General features: G+C 43.1%; 1 protein-coding gene across 1 annotated transcript in view; it reads left to right on the forward strand.

Annotated features, from left to right (window-relative positions):
* c1ql4 (complement C1q like 4) overlaps positions 1-18,526 on the forward strand; it is a 32,496-nt gene extending 13,970 nt beyond the window's left edge. The window contains exon 2 of the mRNA XM_033015586.1: positions 18,189-18,526. Coding sequence (XP_032871477.1) covers positions 18,189-18,368 — 180 coding nt within the window. The 3' untranslated portion in view covers positions 18,369-18,526. The remainder of the gene's footprint in view (positions 1-18,188) is intronic.
* The last annotated feature ends 6,095 nt before the right edge of the window (positions 18,527-24,621 follow it).

Below are 24,621 nucleotides of genomic sequence, written 5' to 3' on the forward strand. Positions count from 1 at the left end.
TGCAACATATCGATAGCAAACACAATGCTGTATCCAAGAGTCAGTTTTCAGCACATTGTCACACTGGGAATCGTGAGACAATATGACTTTATAACAGTAGTCATAGAATATATGGCTCTCTGTGAACCTTACAATTTAATTGTGTGTGTTAAAGTCACATAAAGTGCGAGAATTTCAGAGCCATACACTCTAAAACTACTGTGTAGGAAAGAGCTGGTTTAAATCGAAGATAGACACAAAATGCTGGAGCAACTCAGCGAGACAGGCAGCATCTCTGGAGAAGGGTCTCTCCCTTTCCTTCTCTCCAGAGATGCTGCCTGTCCCGCTGAGTTACTCCAGCATTTTGTGTTGACACTCCTCCAACCTCATCTATTGCATCCGTTGCTCTAGATGTCAGCTGATCTACATCAGTACATCGGTACATCGTTTCGCCGAACACCTCCGCTCGGTCCGCATTAACCAACCTGACCTCCCGGTGGCTCAGCACTTCAACTCCCCCTCCCATTCCGTATCCAACCTCTCTGTCCTGGGTCTCCTCCATGGCCAGAGCGAGCAACATCGGAAATTGGAGGAACAGCACCTCATATTCCGCTTGGGGAGTCTGCATCCTGGGGGCATGAACATTGAATTCTCCCAATTTTGTTAGCCCTTGCTGTCTCCTCCCCTTCCTATCTCTCCCTCAGCCCTCGGGCTCCTCCTCCTCCTTTTTCCTTTCTTCTCCCACCCCCCCCACCCCCCATCAGTCTGAAGAAAGTCTGAAAATCGAAGGTAGACAAAAATGCTGGAGAAACTCAGCGGGTGCAGCAGCATCTATGGAGCGAAGGAAATAGGCAACGTTTCGTCCCGAAACGTTGCCTATTTCCTTCGCTCCATAGATGCTGCTGCACCCGCTGAGTTTCTCCGGCATTTTTGTGTCGACACTGTAAACTACTGTTCTGTGGCCACAATGCTGTTCGAACACCAACAAGAAATATGGAGTTATTATGAGGCCATATGTTTCAATGCTTTTTCAAGCAGCCACATTAGTGAGCACACATCATCGTTAGCCTTGAATATGTCAGTTAATTAGTCTGCAAACCGGCTGTTCGTTGCAATACTATCTAGAAGTTGTGTTGCATGTAAACACATGAAGACCAGAGTCTGGTTACAGACTTTACCCTTCAGGATTTCATTAGCAAAGTGCAGAGAATGGTGTCAATATTTACTAATCCGTTCAGAGAATACGGTGTTGCTGGCAAGATAACCCATTGTGGATGATCATCAATGTTACCACAATGAGTTACTGAGCCTCTCAGTAGATCCTCTTGATCTGTTTCCTAATGCGATAGGAATTAACTGAATGGCCATGAATTCAGACCTGGAAGATACTGTAGGTGAGTTGGCTCGTCATGTTTTGGCAGTTAGACAGAAAATGCTGGAGTAACTCAGCGGGACAGGCAGCATCTCTGGGGAGAAGGAGTGGGTAACGTTTCCCACCCATCCAGTCACCCATTCCTTCTCTTCAGAGATGCCGCATGTCCCGCTGAGTTGCTCCAGCATTTTGTGTCTATCTTTGGTGTAAAGCAGCACCTGCAGTTCCTTCCTACACATGTTATGGCAGTTCTTACTTATCAAGGAAGTTCTTCAAGTCATGAACTCCAAGCACTAAGTACCTGGAGCCGGTGAATACTCAATGACTCCACTTCTGCCTTGCAGCTTGGAGATTGAAACATTATCTCATTTTCAGGACTGATTTGTCAAAGGCTAAATGTCTTTTCACATCCATCTCACCCAGCCACTTCCTGATATCACAAGGCATTGCCCATCTAATAACTAATCATTTGCACATGATTCCCCCTCATCCTTTTACTCTGTGCTGGGTCATTCAGTGGTTAGGGATACAAATATTCATGGACCATCCTCCACTGTTTGCTCTCCATCATCATTTCTGACTGGATTTGATGAGGCTGGAGAGATTTGCTCTGATCTGTTAGTTGCGGTTTTGGTGTTTCGAGTGCAGATATCCAACGCTCAGAGATACAGCGTGGAAACAGGCCCTTCGGCCCACCGAGTCCGTGCTGACCATCGATCTCCCATTCACACCAGGTCTATGTTAGCGCGCTTTCTCATCCACTCCCGACACACTGGGGGCAAAAACCCGCACGTCAGTGGGAAGCGGGAGCAAACCGGAGCACCCAAAGAAAACTCATGCGGTCACAGGGAGAACGTGAAAACTCCACACAGACAGCACCCGAGGTCTGGACCGAACCCGGGTCTCTGGCGCTGTGAGACAGCAGCTCTACCAGCTGCGCTGCCATTAACAGGATTCAAACATGTGGGGCACCTGAACCACCTTTGGTAACAGATTCATACATCATATTTGCTTGCTCTTGAGCTGCAGTTCAGTACTCTGCAATGAACCAGGTTAGGTCTCGTAGATTGACATGGAGAACAAGGGATGAGTAAGATACTGTTGTACAATCTACTGCTGTTGATTGCTCAGCATCTCATGGATGCTCAGTTTGTTCTGCTGGATCTTTCCTCAGCCAGTTAGTATCGTGGTACTTGTGCCACACAACACACTGAGTGATGTCCTGCCAACGGCGAGACTTGTCTTAACAAGGTCGCGGTTCATGGTCTTTTACATCAGTGTTATTGTGGACAGATATGTCTGCGACACCAGTGGCAACAGGTTAAGAAAGTGTTCTGCTCACAATCAGTGATGCCTCTCAGCTTAATGGCCCCATTCTTCCATGAAAGATATTTTACTTCAGGTACCACTAAAGAAACCACATAAAATCCACCAGTGAGACATTCTGAACTAATAGGCATTGATTTCACGTCGAGCTGACTCACTGATGGCACTGCTCTGTATAAACCAACCTGTGTATAACAACGTCCTATGTATGGTTGTGTTCAAATGCTGAGTCTGAAGAAGGGTTTCGGCCCGAAACGTCGCCTATTTCCTTCGCTCCATAGATGCTGCTGCACCCGCTGAGTTTCCCCAGCAATTTTGTGTACCTCCTATGTATGGTTATCAGCTTCACAGTGATCCTTGATCTGATACGTAACATTTAGAGATTCAGTGCAGGGGAGAGATTGCATATAATGCCACGTCTCTAATGAGGAGCATGGAAGAGGAAGGTGAAATTAAGGTGAAATCAAAGAGAACCTATAACAATTGTCAGAGTTAAAAAAGTGGGAGCTGGGAAATGCATTGCATAAACATGCTCTCCTCTCATTTCTGGTACGTAGCCTTAACCAGGCAGACAGGGTGGAAGTGTTATCCTGCTGATGGCTGTAGCTGGAGAATTCTCAATGAAAGGAATCCAGGGCTGCTCACACCAGTTCCCAGTAGACACAAGTCCAAAGTTGCAAACTGCCCACCATTCAAACCTAATTGGCACTAATTGGACAATCTCACTCAGGAAGCTATTGGGTGGGAAATGAAAATGTCATTTTGATTTAGTAAGTGGCACTGCTGTGAGCTTGGGGACTATGCCAATTTGGGGGCAGCAGAGAGAGAGAGATCGCTGAACTGCACCTAACCCATACCAGTCCTGACTTTGAGCAAGATACATGCTGGCGGTAGAAACTAAAAGCTGGGAACGTTTTAATCCATGGCACGAACATATTTCATCTGGATCAGCTCAGAAATCTCTGGGAAATTTTAAATTCAAAATGTGTAAAGTGTATGAAGAAACTGCAGGTGCTGGTTTAAACCGAAGATAAGACACAAAATGCTTGAGTAACTCAGCGGGACAGGCAGCATCTTTGGTGAGAAAGAATGGGTGACGTTTCGGGGCGAGACCCTTCTTCTGATTGAGTTACTCCAGCATTTTGTGTCTATGAACAAATGTTTATGTACATGAACAAATTAATGCAAAATAACCTAAGGCCAAGTAACCTACAAACACGCACCCAGAGGTCACAGGGAGAACGTGCAAACTCCACACAGGCAGCACCTGTGATGAGGATTGAACTGGGGTCTCTGGTGCTGTGAAGCAGCAGCTCTACCAGCTGTGCCACTGTGCCGCCAGAGCAGTCCCCCTCCAGAAATGTGAATTGTGTGTACAAGGTTCCACAGGCTTGTGAAATCCCTGATCTGAGGTGAATTAGTTCATCTCGGACAAGGCTTTAACATAGAGCTTCCCCTGGCTACTAAGAATGTAAACCAGTTGGATTTTCTCCTTCTGTTTTTTGTCCAAGACTTCCACTGGAAGATGGACGATGGTGAGTGTTACAGTTAGATTTGGTTGAGGCCCCGTTCCTTTGTCTAATGGTCAATAGGATGCACCTTTAAATTATACACATGCTTGTGACAGGTCGATAGATAGTAGGGTGCTGTTGTGCATGGATTTATAACTTTTCACTTTTGCATGACGATAGAGAAAATTGGAACAAAATAAATATTTATTCTGCTTTGCTTTTCAGCTAAGGGTTAGCTGCGAGGTGCTAATTGTATCCCGATGAAAAAACATGTAACCTTGTAAAATTTCTATACCTAGACCTCACTGCCCCTCTTCCCACCTCCCATCACCTAACCCTAACCCTAACTTCCATTATCCCGTCGAGCCCCATATCTCTCGCCTCCCCATCTCTCATTTAACCCATGTCAGAACCTAATGATAATAGGGTGGCTCATTTTGACTTTAGGAAATTGACTTAAAATGGACTAATAAATCAATGGTAATGAGATGCTGCCACTTTAACTGACTGACGTTGGGAGTTGAGATCCTTGTTCATTATTGATTTATGTTGTGTCAGTAATGCAGACGCTGGCCTTTGTTGAAACCGGCATCATTAAAGTTTACATTTTTTACCCTTTATATAAATGATATAAAATATCAGCACACGTCACTGACCTACTGAGCACAGAAGACTGTGCTGGGCTGATTCATTGCAACAGATGGGTGCCTAGTTCCCCCTCTCTCCTCACTCATACTTTTGTAAAATGAGCTCCCTCCTTTTAAGCTTAGAAACATAGAAACATCGAAACATAGACATAGAAAAATAGTGCAGGAGGAGGCCATTCAGCCCTTCGGGCTAGCACCACCATTCAATATGATCATGGCTGATCCTCCAAAATCAGTACCCTGTTCCTGCTTTCTCCCCATATCTCTTGATTCAGTTAGCCCTAAGAGCTATATCCAACTCTCTCTTGAAAACATCCAGTGAATTGGCCTCCACTGCCTTATGGGGCAGAGAATTCCACAGATCTTGGACTCCCACAATGAAGACCGACAAGGAAATGTTTGAATTTGTTCTTGGCAGATGGTAGACACTAGTGCAGTGTACAAGCCCCTCGATAGAGTTAAAAACTAGATTGATGTACAGCAGCCATTACTGTACATTTCAGTTCAGTTTAGTTTATCGTCATGTGTACCGAGATACAGTGAAAATCTTTTTGTTGCGTGCCATCCAGTTAGCAGAAAGACAAGACATGATTACAATTGAGCCATTTACAGTGTATAGATACATGATAAGGGAATGTGTAGGAAAGAAATGCAGATGCTGGTTTAAATCGAAGATAGGTAGGAAAAGCTGGAGTAACTCAGCGGGACAGGCAGCATCTCTGGAGAGAAGGAATGGGTGATGTTTCGGTCGAGACCCTTCTTCAGAGGTTATTATTCTATTATTATCATGATAAAGGAATAACGTTTAGTGCAAGGTAAAGCCAACAAAGTCCGATCAAGGATAGTCCGAGGGTCACCAATGAGGTAGATTGTAGTTCGGCACTCTGCTCTGAAGTGTAAGGCCAATTTCTCAAATGACGCAATTTCACCCAGAAATAACTGCTAGCATGACCTGAAACGATAAAATTGCCTTTGCATGTGATTTCTTTAAAAAAAAGAACAGATGCAAAGAGATCTAATTGCTTTGGTACAGACTTTTCAGCACCTAGGAGGTTAACATCATCATATATAACATGTGTCACATAATCTATTTTAAAGGCAAAGAGCCGTTTAATAGAACAAAAGATCTATTTAAGCCTCACAAAATAAAATGAAAATGAATAATCTTCACTGACGTTGATTTATACTCGAGACAAACTTCATTAACACACTGTGCCTCCAATTAATTAAGGCGCTAATTTTGTTCATGGGAATTGCAAGTAGGGATCTTATCTCTCACCTAAAATTGTCAGTGAAATCCAAACAGCTCTGTCTCCTGTTTACCAGGAAACCCTTGTCCCAACAGGTTAGAACAGCGTTTAAAAAAACAGATACTTTTGTCGTGTTGAACGTTGACAAGTTCAGATTCAATGTAGTTAATGATGGCACTCAGTCCTACTTATAAGTTTAACATTTCGCACCATACTACTTCAGTCTGAAATACTAACCCAAAGAGCTCAAGGGGCCGCATGCCGACTCCTGCTTCTATTTCTTAAGTTCTTACGTACTTAGATGTATGTTACGTACAATTTTTTGGTGACCCTACTGTCCTGGTGGGTCCATGCTGAACAACTCTAGATTGTATAGGAAGGAACTGCAGATGCTGGTTTAAACCGAAGATGGACACAAAATGTTGGAGTTACTCAGCGGGACAGGCAGCATCTCTGGAGAGAAGGAATAGGTGATATTTTGCGTCGAGACCCTTCTTCAGACTCTCTGGATTATTTGACATCAGGATGTATCACTGGAGTCCTGTGTTCTTGTCGACACGATTCCAGTCGTGTTTGGTCAATTGGAATTCTCATCTCAGCCAGCATCAGCCGCCACCCAAGGAACAATGAATCATTTGACTGGGATGTTGAGCTGATCCGTTCCTGAAAACGTGCACTCCAAACCCACACAATGACAACACTTTCCGTGGAACCTGAGATCAGTTTAAAATAACCAGACATTGTTTCAAGACTTGATACGTATAAACAAGAAACATTATCCAAAATGTAGATTGTTGTAAGGCAGAACTAATTATATGGATCATCTCAATCCAAGGACAAGATAATGAAGCAAAATAGTTAGGGATATGCATTTTCTGTCACGGGAACATTAAGCCCACGTTAACTTTATTTATTTTACTATGCTGATGTTGTTAAAACAAATATTATAGAAGGCCCAAGTTATTCAGGTCATTGGTAGACAAAAATGCTGGAAAAACTCAGTGGGTGCGGCAGCATCTATGGAGCGAAGGAAATAGGCAACGTTTCGGGCCGAAACCCTTCTTCAGACTGATGCAGGGTGGGGGGGGGCAGGAAGAAGAAAGGAAGAGGAGGAGCCAGAGGGCTGAGGGAGAGCTGAGAAGGGGAGGAGACAGCAAGGGCTACCGGAAATTGGAGAAGTCAATGTTCAGGCCACCGGGATGCAGACTGCCCAAGCGGAATATGAGGTGCTGCTCCTCCAGTTTCTGGTGGTGCTAATTCAGTTCATTGTTGGGGCAACAGCAAAGCTTTTCTTTTTCCATTCCACATGTTGCTACACACAATGGCCAAAGCAATTCTTCCCAGTTAACTCATGCGATGGAACACAGAATGCAGTTTGAATGAATGAATGATACTTTATTATCACATGTGACATGTGACTGTGAGATTATTTATATCTCTTGACATACATATTTAAAAACCAAAAATACCCCGGTTCTGTTTTACCTTGATTTAAAGAAACAACAGTTTATAAACAAAATATCCTTACATTCAATTGTGATTAACTCTTTAAAATTTGTATTTTAAACAGTTTAATAATCCTAGATATCTGTGCCAAATTTATTAAAGCTAACAGTACTTCAGTTATTAAAATTCAAGTTATAATAACATTCAGAAACAAAGGAATCACTTTGGAGAGCATATGAGTTCGTTCAATGAACTCATCTATATTCTACTAGTTTTTTTCCTTCTCTCGGTTGCCAGTGCATTTGGTGATCTCTGAGCTAATTAGGCCCTGGATGCTTCCCCACTTTAGATATGATCAGGACTTTTGGGAATGAAGGGAGCAGGTCACTGCAGAAAACAGCTGCTGTTAAAAAGTGATTAAATGCTTAGCAGAGACTTCATAAAAAGAAAAGTTCACAATTTGCAAAATAACAAGAACACATCAATAGTATTAGGAAATACACATGTTTCAAGGGGATCCCTCGGAGTTAAAGTCAAACCCGAATATACTGTAATTGGAGATCTAAAATGGTTTCACATTAGTTTATGAATTATGATCATGTTTTATTGTCGTGTTGACGGAATTGTGTGCGGGGTAAGTAAGAATGGTAAATAATCTTGTTCCTGATGTGTCCTGCTCCGGTTTGACAAGGGCACAACCATCAAACAGCACGAGCTGGAAGTGAAAGGAAAAAGCTGCTCAATGAGATCAGCCTTCATTTCCCCTGTTATCCCCCAAGTTTGTGCAATCAAAGCAGGCACGGTGTGAGTCAGCAGCTTGATTAAACATAATATAGATTTATCACCCCTCTGCAAGTCTGACTGTGATTCCATATTAAACAATGACAGGTAAGAGGTATCGACAAAAATATGTGGGTGACCTTCTGACAACTTTACAGTGGAAAGCCTCCAATCAGCCAGGGGACCTAATTCATGTGATATTCATCGTGCAAGATCTCTCAATAAACTGATAAGTCTCATTATACTTTCCATAAACAGAACTCTGTGGAATTAGAAGGGGGATCTTCAGTCAAGGTCCAAGAGATTTAATTTAAAAAGTGCTGGAGTAACTCAGCGGGTCAGGCAGCATCTGTGGGGAACATGGATAGGTGACGTTTCACAGAGTGCTGGAGTAACTCAGCGGGTCAGGCAGCATCTGTGGAGAACATGGATAGGTGACGTTTCACAGAGTGCTGGAGTAACTCAGCGGGTCAGGCAGCATCTGTGGAGAACATGGATAGGTGACGTTTCACAGAGTGCTGGAGTAACTCAGCGGGTCAGGCAGCATCTGTGGAGAACATGGATAGGTGACGTTTCACAGAGTGCTGGAGTAACTCAGCGGGTCAGGCAGCATCTGTGGAGAACATGGATAGGTGACGTTTCACAGAGTGCTGGAGTAACTCAGCGGGTCAGGCAGCATCTGTGGAGAACATGGATAGGTGACGTTTCACAGAGTGCTGGAGTAACTCAGCGGGTCAGGCAGCATCTGTGGAGAACATGGATAGGTGACGTTTCACAGAGTGCTGGAGTAACTCAGCGGGTCAGGCAGCATCTGTGGAGAACATGGATAGGTGACGTTTCACAGAGTGCTGGAGTAACTCAGCGGGTCAGGCAGCATCTGTGGAGAACATGGATAGGTGACGTTTCAGGTCGGGACCCTTCTCCAGCATTGTGTCATCAGAGTGAAGAAGGGTCCCGACCCAAAACGTCACCTATCCATGTTCTCCACAGATGCTGCCTGACCCGCTGAGTTACTCCAGCACTCTGTGAAACGTCACCTATCCATGTTCTCCACAGATGCTCCCTGACCCGCTGAGTTACTCCAGCACTCTGTGAAACGTCACCTATCCATGTTCTCCAGAGATGCTCCCTGACCCGCTGAGTTACTCCAGCACTCCGTGTCTTTGTTACTAAACCAGGATCTGCAGTTCCTTGTACCTCCAAGGGATTAAACCACTTCCCCTCACCAGCTCTCTCGAATCACTGGTCTAATCTGAACCTTTACAAAAGAGAATTAGTTCAGAGCACCAGAGCAAAGGAATTGTGATGAGACCCAGAGTAATATATGAGAGTGGGACTTCTTTCTGAGAGCTGTCAGAAGCAAGATGGGCTGAATGAGCTTTTCTGTACACACTTGCAAATTTTTCTATGTCCAAATGGAAAATACAAATTAATTCTCACGAAGGGCTCTATTGCATTATGTGCAAGAGGTAGAACAGTATAATGCCTTGTTGAGTCTCCCATTGGTGTGACTCGGCTTTGTGGCTTCATTAGCCAGTGGATCAGTACCCAACCAAGGCTGGAGCAGGTTGGCTGATGTCAGTGACTGAAAAGAAAGTGGGTCAAGTGTATAACCAAAGGCAATGCCAAGGCCAGTGCTGCCTAATTACAGCCTGACTTCATAGTGAGCTTAAAGTGAGTCCAATCTGAAGAAGGGTCCCGATCCAAAACTTCACCTATCCATGTTCTCCAGGGATGCTGCCTGACCTGCTGAGTTTGTGTCTTTTTTTTAAAAAGTGAGTCCATCCTAGTCGTGTCATTCAAAAGAGGTTTTCACGGAGGAAAACTTGCCAGAAAGGATGCAGCTGTCTTCCACTTCAGCCAACAGTCAATAATCAAAGATGAATCAGCTAATCATTTTGGAAAGATCAATATAATCAAACCGCGTCGACATTGTTTTATGAGAGGTAAACCATGTTTGGCAGGCGTGCTTGGATTCTTTGAGGATGTAACAGGGAGAGTGGATAGAGGGGAACTTGGAGAGGCTGTTGAATAAATGAAAAGCCTGAGGTATTGGAGGAATTGCGTTGGGATGGATTGAAAACTGGCTGCCACATGGAAATCCGAGTTGGAAGAAATGGGTATTATTCAGGCTGGATCAACGTAACGGGTAAAATACGCCAGGAGTCGTCTTTACCACTCAATTGTTCACAATAACGACCTGGAATACACTGTAAGGTTTCCAAGTTTGCCGATGATACGAAAATAGGTGGAAGGGCATATGGAGGTGAGAACATTGTGATTCTGCAGAGGGATAAAAATAGAAAGATTGGCAAAAACAATGATCTCTGGAATTCTCTGCCCGAGGCCGAACCATCAGATATATTTGTGGTAGAGATAAGGATCGACACGATGGCGCAGCGGTAGAGCTGCTGCCTTACAGCGCCAGAGACTTGGGTTTGATCCTGACTACAGGTGCTGTCCGCACGGAGTTTGCACGTTCTCCCCGTGACCTGCGTGGGTTTTCTCCGAGATCTTCTTTTGTTTCCTCCCACACTCCAAAGACGTACAGGTTTGTGGGTTAATTGGCTGGCAATAAATTATCCTTAGTGTGTGCAGGGTAGTGTTAATGTGCGGGGATCGCTTGTCGGTCGGTGCACACTCGGAGGGCCGAAGGGCCTGTTTCCACACCGTATCTCTAAACTAAACTAAACTAAGATAGATAAATATTTGAAAGATCGAGGAATTGAGGGTTATGGGAAACTGACACATCAGAGAGTTCAGGCCAGTATAGACCAGACACGTGGAGTATTGTGTGCAGTTCCACTCACTCATCACAGGAAGGAGGTGGAGGCTTTGGAAAGGGGTGCATTAACCATAATGCTGCCTGGAGTCGAGAGTATTCGTTAATATAAGCCAGGGGAGCTTGGACAAACTTGGATTGTTTTCTTTGGAGCTCTGGAGATTTGAGGGGATTTGACCTGAAAGAAATATGTCAAATTAGGAGAGACATAAACAGGATAGACAGTCAGAATCCTTTTCCCAGAGTGGAAATATCAAATAGTTTCAGGGTGAGAGAGGGCAGGTTTTTTACAAGTCAAGTCAAGTCAAGTTTATTCGTCACATACACATACGAGATGTGCAATGAAATGAAAAGTGGCAATGCGGTGAGAGAGTGGTGGGTGCCTGGAACTTGCTGCCAGGAGGCAGATACAATACTGGTGTTTAAGAGGCTTTTAGATAGGCACGTGGATATGTAGGGAATGGAGGGATATGGATCACGTGTAGGCAGAGGCCGTTAGTTTAACCTGGCATTGTGTATAGCAGGGTTCCAATGGGCCGAAGAGCCTGTTCCTATGCTATACTCTTCCATTTTCTATGCTCTGTTTGATTTACAAATCATCACTATAACACCATTGACTCTTTGAGATATGTATTTTAAATTTACAAACCTGATTTTTGTTCTCATAAATCGCATGTTACTCTGCATACAGAATACATGCGACTGAGATACCCGGACTGCGTTTTGCCCAGCCTTTCTTGATTGACATAACTTTGCTTAACAATTAGAACAGGTCCCTTTTGTAAATTGAGGAATAGCCGTGTAGTACAAGCTGGTTATTATCACTCTGCTGTTTTGTGGGAGCTTGCTGTGTACAAACTGGCCGTGATGGTGACCTAATGTAATGCCAGGCTGTTTGGTTGTAAAACATGTGCTGGTGTGAAAGGCAGTCTACAGATGCAGAAAGGCCACAATGGACCCGGGCCATTTGTGAGAAGGATAAGTGCCTCAACCCACAGCGCTTTGTTTTCTTTGTATTCCTTCCGTTTTCCTCGTCGGCACGACAAATGGACCTCTCCAATCTGTCAAGGGGAATGCTAAACTTTCCTGGTTCACGTACCAACTCACCTGATACGTGTGTACCACCTTTCACACTCCACTTTCAGATTTCCAGCTCTTTTTAGCTTTGCCTGTTTTATTTATGTCGCGTATGCCACCAATCTAAATGAATTCACGAGGGATGTCAGAAACGTGGTAATAAACATAGATCACAACTAACAACCTCCATTCACATATCCTGGCTGCTTGATAGGTTGAGGTTATATATAAAAATATTGCATCAAAATGACAGGCACCCATTTAAACACTGAAGCCCTGGTTCTATTTTAAACCGCACACGGAGATTAAAAACAACAGGTCCAAACCTTGCTCTACATGTCTGCTCTTTAATTCTTGGCATTAAATGGCCATATGAGCCTTGGGGATTGTAAACCACTATTGATTCTTCCTCCAGCTCCCTGAGCAATCTTTCACCAGTTCTACCTGGGAATCGGTCAATATTTGAACAATATGAGGCGGTTCTATTTGATACGAGCCAGATTGGATTTTTTCTGTTTAGTTGCTAGAAGTCGATTCAAACAATCTTCTTTTGGCATTCCCCTTTTAACCATTCTACTAAAATAACCCAACAGAGTAAACATATGGGGACATCTTACTTTAGCATATGCTGTGTCTCAGTTGCTCGTCAACTTTGGAGCTCCTGACTAGCCTCTCCCGAGACTGCGAGCTCTCGATGTAAAGTCCATAGGCCGCGGTTGGAGCGATCCCAGGCAAGGGGCTCAGTCAGTCCGAGGAGACCTCCAGCTCCATCGATGGTAGGCCGCAGAGCGACCGGAGATGCGATCCGGAAAATAGTCGCATCTCCGGCAAGGTAAGAAACTGAAAAAAAAGTTTCCCCCGTCCCCCTCCCCCTCCCCCCACATGAAACAAACCAGAGATCATTTACACAAACTTTTAACACACACTAAAAATTAAAAAGACGAAAAAACAGACAGACAGTTGACGGGGCTGCCAATCGTGCGGCGCCCCCTGGTGGTTCACTGGATGGGAATCATAAGCGAGAAGTCTGGCATAGTTTCCTCAACGAAAGCTCCCAAGTGGATCATCCCCGATTACAACAACAAATGCATAAACGGATCTTTGTTCCCCAAGCCTTCCCCGAGCTTAACGCCTTTGTTACTCATTGCTTTAACAAGCTAAGCCATCAGGGAAGCTCGTTGACGTGTTCGCATTGATCCAATGGGACAGGGGCTTTAAAGTTTAGCTGTAAATATTTATTGGCATAACCTGATTTTGCTCATCAATATTCTCAGAAACCGCGATCTGTATTTGCATATTTCTCATTAGTGTGCGTGAGAATTCTTCCCGTGAGGTCATTTGCCAGCATTATTGTAGCAATCAGCGGTGAGGGGTCAGCTGTCACTGATCTGTGTTTGTTTGCAACAGCCAACAATAACTTGAATTTATCTAGCCCCTGTAAAACAGTGTAACATCCCATGAGTGATGGACTGGGCTACATCTACATCCCACACGAGCCAAAGGAGGAGATGAAAGCTTGATCAAACACAATCCTTTCAGAGAACATCTTAACGGCAGACAGATGTAGAGAAGGAATGACAGTTTGTTTGTTTGTTATTAATGACTATTCTAGTCCCAACACTGCCATCAAGCCGGATCTAATTGGGTGGCACATGTGCTGCCTCACAGTGCCAGAGACCCCGGGTGCTGTCGGCTGCTTGGGTGGAGTTTGCGCGTTCTCCCTGTGACCGCGTGAGTTCCCTCGGATGCTCTGGTTTCCTCCCACATTCCAAATATGTGCGGGTTTAGAGGTTAATTGGCATTTATAATTTCCCCCAAATGTGTAGCGAGTGAATGCAAAGGTGGGATAACATAGAATTAGTGTGGACAGGTGATCGACGGATGGCATGGACTGGTGGGCCCAAGGGGTCTGTTTCCACGCTGTACCTTTTAATTCAATCAATCTAAATACTCTTTCACAGCACATGGTAGAGGTACATTTAAACACAGAGTTTATTCCTTGTAGCTTTCAATCCAAGAGTGCCTGGTCAAATTTAGACATTAGATGACCTAGGAAGGTTATTATGACATTTCATTTTCAAAAGTTTTTCAGCCGCATAATGCGAAAAAATAAACTATGCTTGGCCTTTGGTCATTTTCCCAGTGGTCAGATTTTATTGTTGAGCTATCGACATAACTTGTGTGTGTGTGTACCCAGCCGGCACAATGTCATGGCGCAGAAATCAGAGCGCACCCTCTTTTAACATGCTCAACATCAGTTCAGTTTAGTTTAGTTTACTGCCACGTGTACCGAGGTACAGTGAAAAGCTTTTGTTGCGTGCTATTACAATCGAGCCGTTTACAGTGTGTGCTGCCTGCAGTGCTTATATCTCCTGAAAATTAAATGAAATTGGAGGAAAGTGGCCTTGCCATTTTGCACACAGATTGGGATACGCCCAGTCATTAGACGTATCTAAGGTGGAGTAAGATAAATCTTGAGCTGGCACAGAGGCCTGGGCAGATCAGCCATTATCATATTGAATGGCAGGGCAGGCTTGAGGGGCCGAGTGGCCTGCTCTGCCCCTATTTTCCTGTACTCACATCCATGTGTAAAACGGGACCTCAGTATTTCCCGTGGGGAGTTGGCTGCAGAGCTCCCAGTTACCGAGGCATCACAACACTGACCACCTCATGAAGCAAATCCGAACTTCAAACAATCATCCCCAACACCACCGCAGAACAGCTGTGGAATAACAAGCTGCTGTGGAGGAGAGGGAAAACAAGGGGTCCAGGCGGGTCCCCTTCCCCACTCGATGAACGGGCTGGTTCCAAACACAAGATGCCATGATTGAATGGCTCAGTAGACTTGATGGGCCGAATGGCCTAATTCTGTTCCTGTCACATGAACTTATGAACTAAACAAAAGTATTGCCTGCAATTTTTGTGTTAAATCCAAAATAATCCCGCAAGCTATAAGATAGAAATTGCACTGAGACTTGATGTGACACCACATTCGTGTTTTAAAACCCCGAAATGTGAAGGATGCAGGGAGGCTTGAGAGAGACGAGGAGCTTCTTATGTTAGGGGTGAGCACAGCAACGATATGAGGAAGATAAAGAGCATATTTGGAGGTTTGTAGGATGGTTCAGGGTCACTGTGCCCATCGCAGACAGTTTAAAACAGAGAATGATCGGAAATGTCATGATGAGAAATTTATAAGTGGGAGTTTTGTCAGCACGTCGTGCATGGTACGGTGGCCAAATGCTGGAAGAACTTGAATCTGCTATCAGAGCATTATTTAATATATCAGTTCAAAGCAAGCGTGATTCTGGCTGACATGCTGTTAGGCTCCTCTGAATACATTCTAGGATGCAGGGGAAGAAAATCTCTGCACCGCCAGTCATCTTTCACCTTAGCAACAGCGAGCAAGGCAACACACAGGATAGTTTTCATCATGAATACCACTGAAGAATAGACTAAAGCCTTCTTAAGGTGCAGGATTATCATGTATTGGGAATGTGATGAAGGCGAGCAAGCAGCAATTGATAATGACAGTTAACGCCTGTAGACCTGTCAAGGGTCAAGACCGGGACACATCATATTAAAAAGTGTGGCTCTTGGCAGTGTAATGTTCTGTCATGCACTGAGCACCATGACTAGACTGCAGGAGGTTTAAAAATGAGTGTAAAGATTTTACAGCTGTTTAGATAGCTCCAGTAAAGGTATAGTAATTAAACCCATATGCAATTTAACACTCTATTTTCTTGTGTTTTTTCATTTATTATCATTCAATTATAATTTAGTTTAGAGATACATAGAATATAGAAACTTTGGCTTAAAGGATAAGGTGGAATTGCATTTCTCATATATCCTGATGGCAGAGGAGATCGTTCAGCCCATCTTAAAACCCATTTCTATTCCTTGGCTTTTGACCCTGCATGAGACTTTGCTCCTGTTTTAGTGTTTTTAATGTTTTTTTTAATTGTTTTTACTCTCTCTTTTAATGTTTTTATTGTCGTGTAATAATTTTTTGTCCATGATTAGTCATGTACAGCACTTTGTTGCAACAGTGGTTGTTTTTAAAGTGCTCTATAAATAAAGTTATTATTATTATTATTATTATATTATTATTATTGAGTCCATGCCAGCTCATTGAGCAACCCCATTCATTCTATTCCCCCATTCATTTCTGTGTAACCTGTTCTCTCTCATATTCCCACTGACCTCACCCCCGATTCTCCTGCCACCCACCTACACAAGAGTCAAGAGTGTTTAGTTGCCGTATGTACCAGAACAGAACAATTAAAGAACCTATTTTACAATCGTCAATTAACTCACCAGCCGGCACGGCTTTGGAATGTGGGAGGAAAGCAGAGGACTCGGGGAAATGCCACAGGGAGAACATGAGAACTCCATGCAGACAACAGCCAAGGTCAAACCCAGCTCGCTGGAGCTGTGAGGCAGTTGTCGTAAATACAAAGCCTGACTTTGTACAAAGACAAACTCCTTGCTGCTGGATATGGTCTCAGCCACGGGGAGGTAAAAGACCAGTTGATGATACAAAATGCCGCAGTAACTCAGCGGGGCTGGCCGCATCTCTGGAGAGAAGGAATGGGTGACTTTTCAGACTGAAGCAGTCTGAAGAAAGGTCTCGACCCGAAACGTCACCCATTCCTTCTCGCCAGAGAAGCTGCCCGTCCCGCTGAGTTGCTCCAGCATTTTGCGTCTATCTTCGGTTTAAACCAGCATCTGCAGTTCCTTCCTACACACATTGGTTAGCATCCCATTTATTTGTTTTGTGCACAAGGAATGCCTTTCTCATTATTCTCATAACAGTCATTTTTTGAATGTTTAAAATACATACTGAAAGCTACAAGGCCAATTTGCTTAGATTCAATGTCCTCGGTCTGTTTTGTTCCAGTGTATACCGCGCTGTGACCACTGTGATCCTACACGTGTCTTACAAGCTCATGGAATCTGCTGTACGAAGCCTTCTTAGATCCTTTGTAAATTCAAGAAGATTTGTACTAAACCCTCAAGAGTTTTAAAGCTCTGTGACCATTTTAGCCTGAGGAACGTTTTTGTTAAAGAATTTGACAGAAGACGGTCATTTTACTGCGAGAATTCAGTGTCTGAAGGGCAAGATGAAATGTAACTGCACCGCACACAGAGGCTCGCCGTGTGATGTCTTGGCTAGTGTTGGCCTCACATCGAACATTTCTTCCTTTTAATGGTTTGGTTCAAAAGATGTTCTTGAGCACATTTCAACACTCATCGTGGATTAATATCAACCCCAGACTATTAACTCTTTATACTCCCCAGTCCCTCCAATATTCAAGCCAGTTTGACTATGAAATTATTGCACTACATTTGAGTAACACATTTGGGACGTATCTGTTCATGAATTGTTTTGAAGCATTTTGTGTGTGAATGGGTCAGGAAATGAAGAAGGGGCAAGTGGCTCATTAGGTTCCTGTCATATTATCTAACGGAGAGAAAACAGGGAAACCTGGATGAAGATTCTTCCAGGAAAGTGATAGTTAGTTAGACGATAAATTGAACATGGTCCATGGCAGGAAGAAGGTAAAAGACTATTTTTCATCACATGCTCATTGTGTTCATGATGGAAAAATGTTTATTAAAGTGTTTCGGCAACACTCTGCATGTCTGTAATGGAGCACAGGGTAATTAGGCAGATTCTTAGTCGAATTCCATTCATCAATTTCCCAGTTCTGTTCAACTGAGGAAATATATGGAGTGCTTTGATTTATGAAGCACTGGCTGACTAAACAGATTGGATTTGAAGAATGCACCTCTCTAAAGGCAATGACGGAATAATCAAAGCGATGAGTTAATCCTCATTACCCTTGTGGACCCCAAATGTTTGCCTCCAGAACGGCACCGGGCAAAGCCCTGACCTTGAGTACCATGGGTCACCTGTCCATTTTCTGAGCTCCAGGAAAGTACAGGGAGGAAAAGAAGATAACCTGAGAGATTGGTCACTATCATTGATATTTGTTGTGTTCTGTGTTGGTTCAGGTACGAGCTAGTGCCATTGCCCAGGATGCTGATCAGAACTATGACTACGCCAGCAACAGTGTCATCTTGCATCTGGATGTTGGAGATGAAGTCTACGTGAAGCTTGACGGTGGAAAAGTCCATGGCGGCAATAACAACAAGTATAGCACCTTTTCCGGTTTCATCATCTACCCAGACTGAGCAAAGGTGCCTTGTGTCCTATTGCAGACCAACCAGGGAGGAATGTGTGTTGTATCAATCAGAAGGTTAAATGGAGCACAGAATTAGCAACCCACCCCAACAAAGCCCTCAATTTTCCAATCGATAAATGACAAATCACAATTTTATTTTAAACTTCACAATCGGTCGTTTTTGTTTTATTTTAGCACTCATATCAATTGATTCATTAAACAAGATCCGCCCGTTGACTGAATGTGAGAGCAGTAGCTAGCGTTACTGAAACAAGCAAAGGCAATGCGCTAAAAAACAACCACAGTTAAAAATCCAGAGTTAAATAATGAATGAATATCAATTAACTCACAAGTCACATTTGCCTTTAATATGCTGGTAGTGTATTTATCATTCCCCAATCTAATTCGTAGCCAAGCAGCGTGCTTAATACATTTTTACAAGTAGCTGCTTGTAAAATACTTCGAGTATACCCAAATCCCGATATCCTGCGTCTTAAATGTTGCTTCCTGCTTTCTATGCATCATGTTCTACTGGATGATGTCACGTTTGTACCAACAGTGAAAATTGCATAGCTGTTCCTTCAGGCAGTCGCATCATCAGTAGAACAGCCACTGAGAATACGGGCAGCAATATTAACTTGGGTAAAAAAAAAACCTCAAAGCCCCATCTATCTGTTCCAGTGGTTCAGGTGGACACTGTGGCACTATTTCCTCCCTCGGCCAGCTATCACCAAAAACAGATTCACCGCTCAATCATCACACTGCTCTTTATTGAAACTTGCTGTGCGCAAAATGTCTGCTGCATTTGCCTATGTAACAACAGTCACTGCACTTCAAAGAAGCTAATTGTGATAATGCGCTATATTAATACATTTCTTTCTTCCTTATCTAATTTAAATGGTAGACTTTTTTGGGTCTATCTACGCTTTCAGTGAGAACCGAGGTCAAATTGATGAAATTCCTGTCCTTATTACTGCTTGCAAAACTGTTGTTAATATCACTTAATGTACGGCATAGATAAAGGGGCCTTCTAGTGCAAATGTGTTATGTGTCCTTAGTAAAGTTGGAGATTTATTTACTCCATGTTGTTAGTATTGGTTCTACATTTATCTCACCTAATAGCAAAAGCCCTTCACGACACCGTCACATCAACTCATTTCTTTGTGTTGTTAAGTCACATTGTGGAAGGTACAATCTCGTTCATCACTAAGTTGATTTGATTTCATTCTTGACATCTTTGAATACCTTATCGCCGAACAGATAGAGGAAGAAAAGTTCCAACAGAAAGAAAAATTACTAGCCTGTGTTCTGGGCAGCACTAAGGCCGCACAAACGTGCTTGCCTCAAATAATTCCGTGTGCTTTTTTAATCCAAGTGCACCAGAAATTTCAAGTTTGATGAGCACTTGTATAGTAATATTTGTAAAATGAAGCAAGTGTAATCAAGTCTTAAACATGGATGAAGGTAGAATTTAGCAATCAATAGTGATACCAAAACTCCTGTAACCAACGCAGGAGCGGAGGTCATCTATTAGTATTTCTTCTTTCTGCTTGGACTTTCTATACAGTTGTTTTCCGACAGTGTTCATGATACAAAATTTGCACATATGTCATCCTTACAAAATTCCAGATGTGTGATTTACCTAGAAAGCCTGAGACATTTGCAATGTTACTGACTGGAGCTTTAGACACTGTTAAAGGCGCTTAATTTAACTGGTACCATTCTCATTTACAAAATTGATCTTGCTCCTGTTTCTGCTAATTGCACATATCATCAATTGAAATTCTTCATTACGATATTAATTGTTGAAAATTTTATTTAATCTTGCCCTTGTATCGTGTGAAGTGCGATCACTCCTGTAAACAGTTATATGAGGACAGGAACATCACTATTTGAGGCCTCAAGTGACATCTGTTGGTCTTTACCTGAATACCAAACAACAAAAAACAAATAATTACATCTTTTAACAAATTTACTACTTAGCGTTGGAATGAAATAAGATGGAATTTTAGGTAGTCTTCCTTGCAAATTCTTTAAAATGTATTAAAGCCAAAATCATTGGGCCGACTTTTAATTCAAAGGATTGGCCACAAGACGACACCTTCATGTAAATAGGGCCCTTGTGATTGAACTGAAGGTTTTCCATGCATGTTGAGTTTGTACTGTGCTTGCGTCATGCATAATAGCAATATGTATTGTAAACCATTTCTGGCAGAAGATGTAGACAATTTGTACCAGTTTATCCACCTTGCAAACTCAAATTCCTGCTTTGCTCTTCACAAATTGCCTTGTTCTCAAATCATACGTCTTCTGCATTATTGGCCGTCCAGTTTAGCTTCTTTATTTCATCGGTTAGGAGATGATGATGTACAAAAGCAGTGCCTAATAGGAGGTGTCAGCTTTAATCTAGTGCAATACGTTGTACGTGAGTCGATGGTGCCCAGTTAGACCAGGAACAAATGTTGATCTTTCCTTCGATTCTAATCAAAATGAGTTAGGACAATCACAACCCAGGTAATTTCTATGTACAAAAAAAAACTTTTCACCCTGGATATCCCAACATGTTTTTCCTGATAAAATGATCAAAGGCTTTTGTTTGTCTGCCCCACATATCTCTTGTATTGCATGGCCATCGATCTTCAATGGTGAAGCGATCCTGGTTTGGTCTCTCTTTGTAATACCTTTACCACAACCCAGCATTGCTCTTGCACAGTGGTTGAAGTTCACCTCCAGTCCTAACCTCATCATCTTGGCTTCCAAAGATTTCAGGGAATAAAAAAAAAGAAACTTCCTTCTCAGTACTTTCTGGGACTATAATCAAGGACTAGGCAAGAGGACCTATGTTAGATCAGATCTTTGGTATTCACACTGAAACAAGTCAAGGGCTAAAATAATATTGTTTAACCAGAAAAAACTCTCAGCTTCTCTTCCTCTATACTGGATATGGATTGGATGGTAAAGAGAATTGAAATATTATCCTGTGACCATTGAACAAATTGCAAATCCAGTCTGGATTGGAGAGAGATTGTCCCCCTCTTTGCAGTAGTTTAGGCAGTCCCAATGAATCGAGTTTGCACAATCTCATTTGAGTTGCCTACAAGTTGATCAGTAACTCAATTGAGTTCTTGATCAACTAGCAGACACTTGAGTTGATAAGTTGAACCTAAATTGGTCTCTCCCCAGTATCCATAACGATCCCTGGCGTGAGAACTGGCTGGTTTCGGAGCTTCAGAAAGTGTAGTGGTTTTAGCTGATGATAAAATATGAAACGGACATCACTTTACAGGGTGAGCTCCCCAGTGCTGCTAATGCCAATTCCATATTGCTATACAATTAAAAATATAATAAGCATAGAACTATATAAGACCTCTGCAAAATATTGTATGTATACACAAGTGCAAGTGGAAGATGTACAGAAGACATCCATGATTTATCGGTCACTATGTCCATTGGAGATGCGAGGCAAATGAATGATCCTCATCAATCTACATCGACATTCCTAACTAATACTACCTTCTCCATTGACAGTGTTCTCTTCCTCTCAACTGTTAGCTTGTGTCAGTTGCTCATACTCACCCTTAAGTCGGAGATTTGAAGATCCAAGTTCCAATCCAGCACACGAGTACGTTATCTAGGCTGCCGCCCCAATGCAGTATTGGGGACGTGCTGAGATGTCAGCATTCAGCTAAGTTCTTAAACTAAAGTTCTCTTCAAATGGATGTTAATGTTTCCTCGGGAGCTATTCAAAGAAAAAGCAATTCTCCCAACTGATATTTCTTGCACAATCAATGCCGGCAGATTGGTAAACTGGTGAATCAATTTGTTGCTATTTGTGGGATCTTGCAATGTGCAAAACGGCTGCCTCTGTTGCTAAAATAAGTCATTAAAATATAGCATTGCATATCAGGCACATGGAGCTGCAGAAAAGTGATTACGCGCTAAATCAGTGCAAATCATTATCAAGATCTTTGAATATCTCAACTACATTTTCTTCAGTAGCCACCAACTTTGTGAGACCTTGTTACCGCTTTCACAGCAACAGACAAAATAAATAACAGGTTAGAGTGAAAAATGTTATTTCTTACAACCAGGCTGGGAATTAAATCTAGTTAATTACCCCGTCCCATTTTTGATCTTGCCTTTACCTAGAGATTAACTGGTGATGTATCTCATTACTGCTTGTGGCCTCTGCTCTGCGCAAAATAGCAATAGCACACACTTACTTCTGTTATATTCTGAAATATTTGCAAAAGCGGCAAGTGAATGCGTGACACTGTTCTTGCTCTCCAATGCCAACTCCTTTGCAGTGGCTACATTGACATCAGCTCACAGAGCAGAGAACATTGAACACTTGCCATACATGAGTACTTACTTCGACATGTATACAGTCTGCATACACAAGGCTAAAGTGTCACATCACCTACCCACCCCTTAGCCCCCAGCTGACTTGCCTCCCACATTGCCAATCCCAGCCTGATCTACTGCGTCATCCTTTCACCCTTCTCCCCACTCCCTCTCCAGCAAGAGAAACCAAAACCATAGTATCAGATGGTCAGATATTCCAGAGAAAAACAGAATGGCTGCATTCAAACAGTTTTCCAACATTCAGCAGTGCAGTGTGTGGGAGAGTCTGTGAAAGTGGCCCTTGAATATCCATTAATACCAGGAGCTGGTTGACTTCAGCTTTACCTTTATTTAATGGATTAAATCAAACACACAAATCGCTGCTTTACAAGGTCTTACACAAAATATAATTGAAGACGAAAGGCAGTGAGAATGTTTCTGGCACCTGAGCACTGCAAAGGAAACTCGAGTTTCTTAGGTGTTAACAACTTTCATTTTAAAGCAACTTATTTTGGTGAAGGGGTGCAAGGTGGAGTAACTGATCAAGCTGCTGCCTCACAGCTCCAGTGACACAGGTTCAATCCTGACCACAGGTGCTGCCAGAGTGGAGTTTGCTCGTTCTCTCTGTGACTGCATGGGATTCCTCCAGTTTTCTCCCACGTCTAATCAAAGACGTGCGGTTAGGATAATTGGCTGCTGTACATTGCCCCTTGTGTGGGTGGGCAGTCGGTGAATGGAGAGAGAGAGAGAGGGATGTTGATAGTATGTGTGAAAAAACATGGTGGTGCAGTGGTAGAGTTGTTGCCGTACAGCAACAGAGACCAGGGTTCGATCCCGACCACGGGTGCTGTCTGTACAACGTTTGTGCGTTCTCCCTGTGACCTGCATGCATTTTCTCCGGGTGCTCCGGTTTCCTCCCACACTCCAAAGACTTACAGGTTAGTAGCTTAATTGGCTTGGTATAATTGTAAATTGTCCCTAGTGTGTGTAGGATAGTGTTAGTGGGGGGGGGGGGGGGGGGGGGGGGGGGGGGGGGGGGGGGATCACTGGCCGGTGCAGATTTGGTGGGCCGAATGGCCTGTTTCCGTTTCTAAACTAAACTAAACAGGTTACAGGGAAATATGATGGAGGATGGGATTGCTTTGAAAGCCAGCATAAATTGGATGGGCAGAGTGGCCTCCTGTGCCCTGCAGAAATATGAGATTGTGATAGTATTGTAACTAAAGATGCTTCAGGTGATGTAGGACTGCCCAGGATTCTGGCCTCCTTCAAGAGGTGAACTATTCCAATGTTTACTGATCACCTGGTGAGACAAAGTTCTTGCCATTGCTCTTGGCCTCCCCTTTCCCAGTAGTTTTGATGTATTACTAAACTTCCAGCTTCATTATTCCACGGTGAAGAGGCAAATTAATCACATGCGTTGATTAAAGTCGACCACTCCTGCAAGTGATTGATTTGTGGGCTTTTGTTGTTCTGCTTCGATCGCCACAAACCAACTCCCCAGTGAGCAGGGGCGGTCATTAGTAAACAGAACAGCAGTGTGACTCAAGAATTGTAATGCAAACTAAGTATTGTAAACTGTCACTGCGGCAAATCTACCCTAACCACAGGAGAGGATCGCAGCAACACACACTACAATAATGCGTGTGATAACTCAACCATTTTAGCTGTTGGACAAACAAATAGATTTTACAATAAGAAATAAGTAACCTGCCTTATTGTAACTTACCACTATTAAACTGTACAGCACAGAAAGATACCATCCAGTCCAATGTGGTTGTGTAGCTCCTTGAAAATGCTATTTGATTAAATCTATTCCTTTTTCCTCTTGCCCATGTAGTTATATTTTCTGATTCCAGTACATATCCAATTCCTTTTTGAGTTACTATTGAATCTGTTTCCATTACCCTCCTCTGCAG

Source organism: Amblyraja radiata, chromosome 46, assembly GCF_010909765.2.
Source record: "Amblyraja radiata isolate CabotCenter1 chromosome 46, sAmbRad1.1.pri, whole genome shotgun sequence".
NCBI lineage: Eukaryota > Metazoa > Chordata > Chondrichthyes > Rajiformes > Rajidae > Amblyraja > Amblyraja radiata.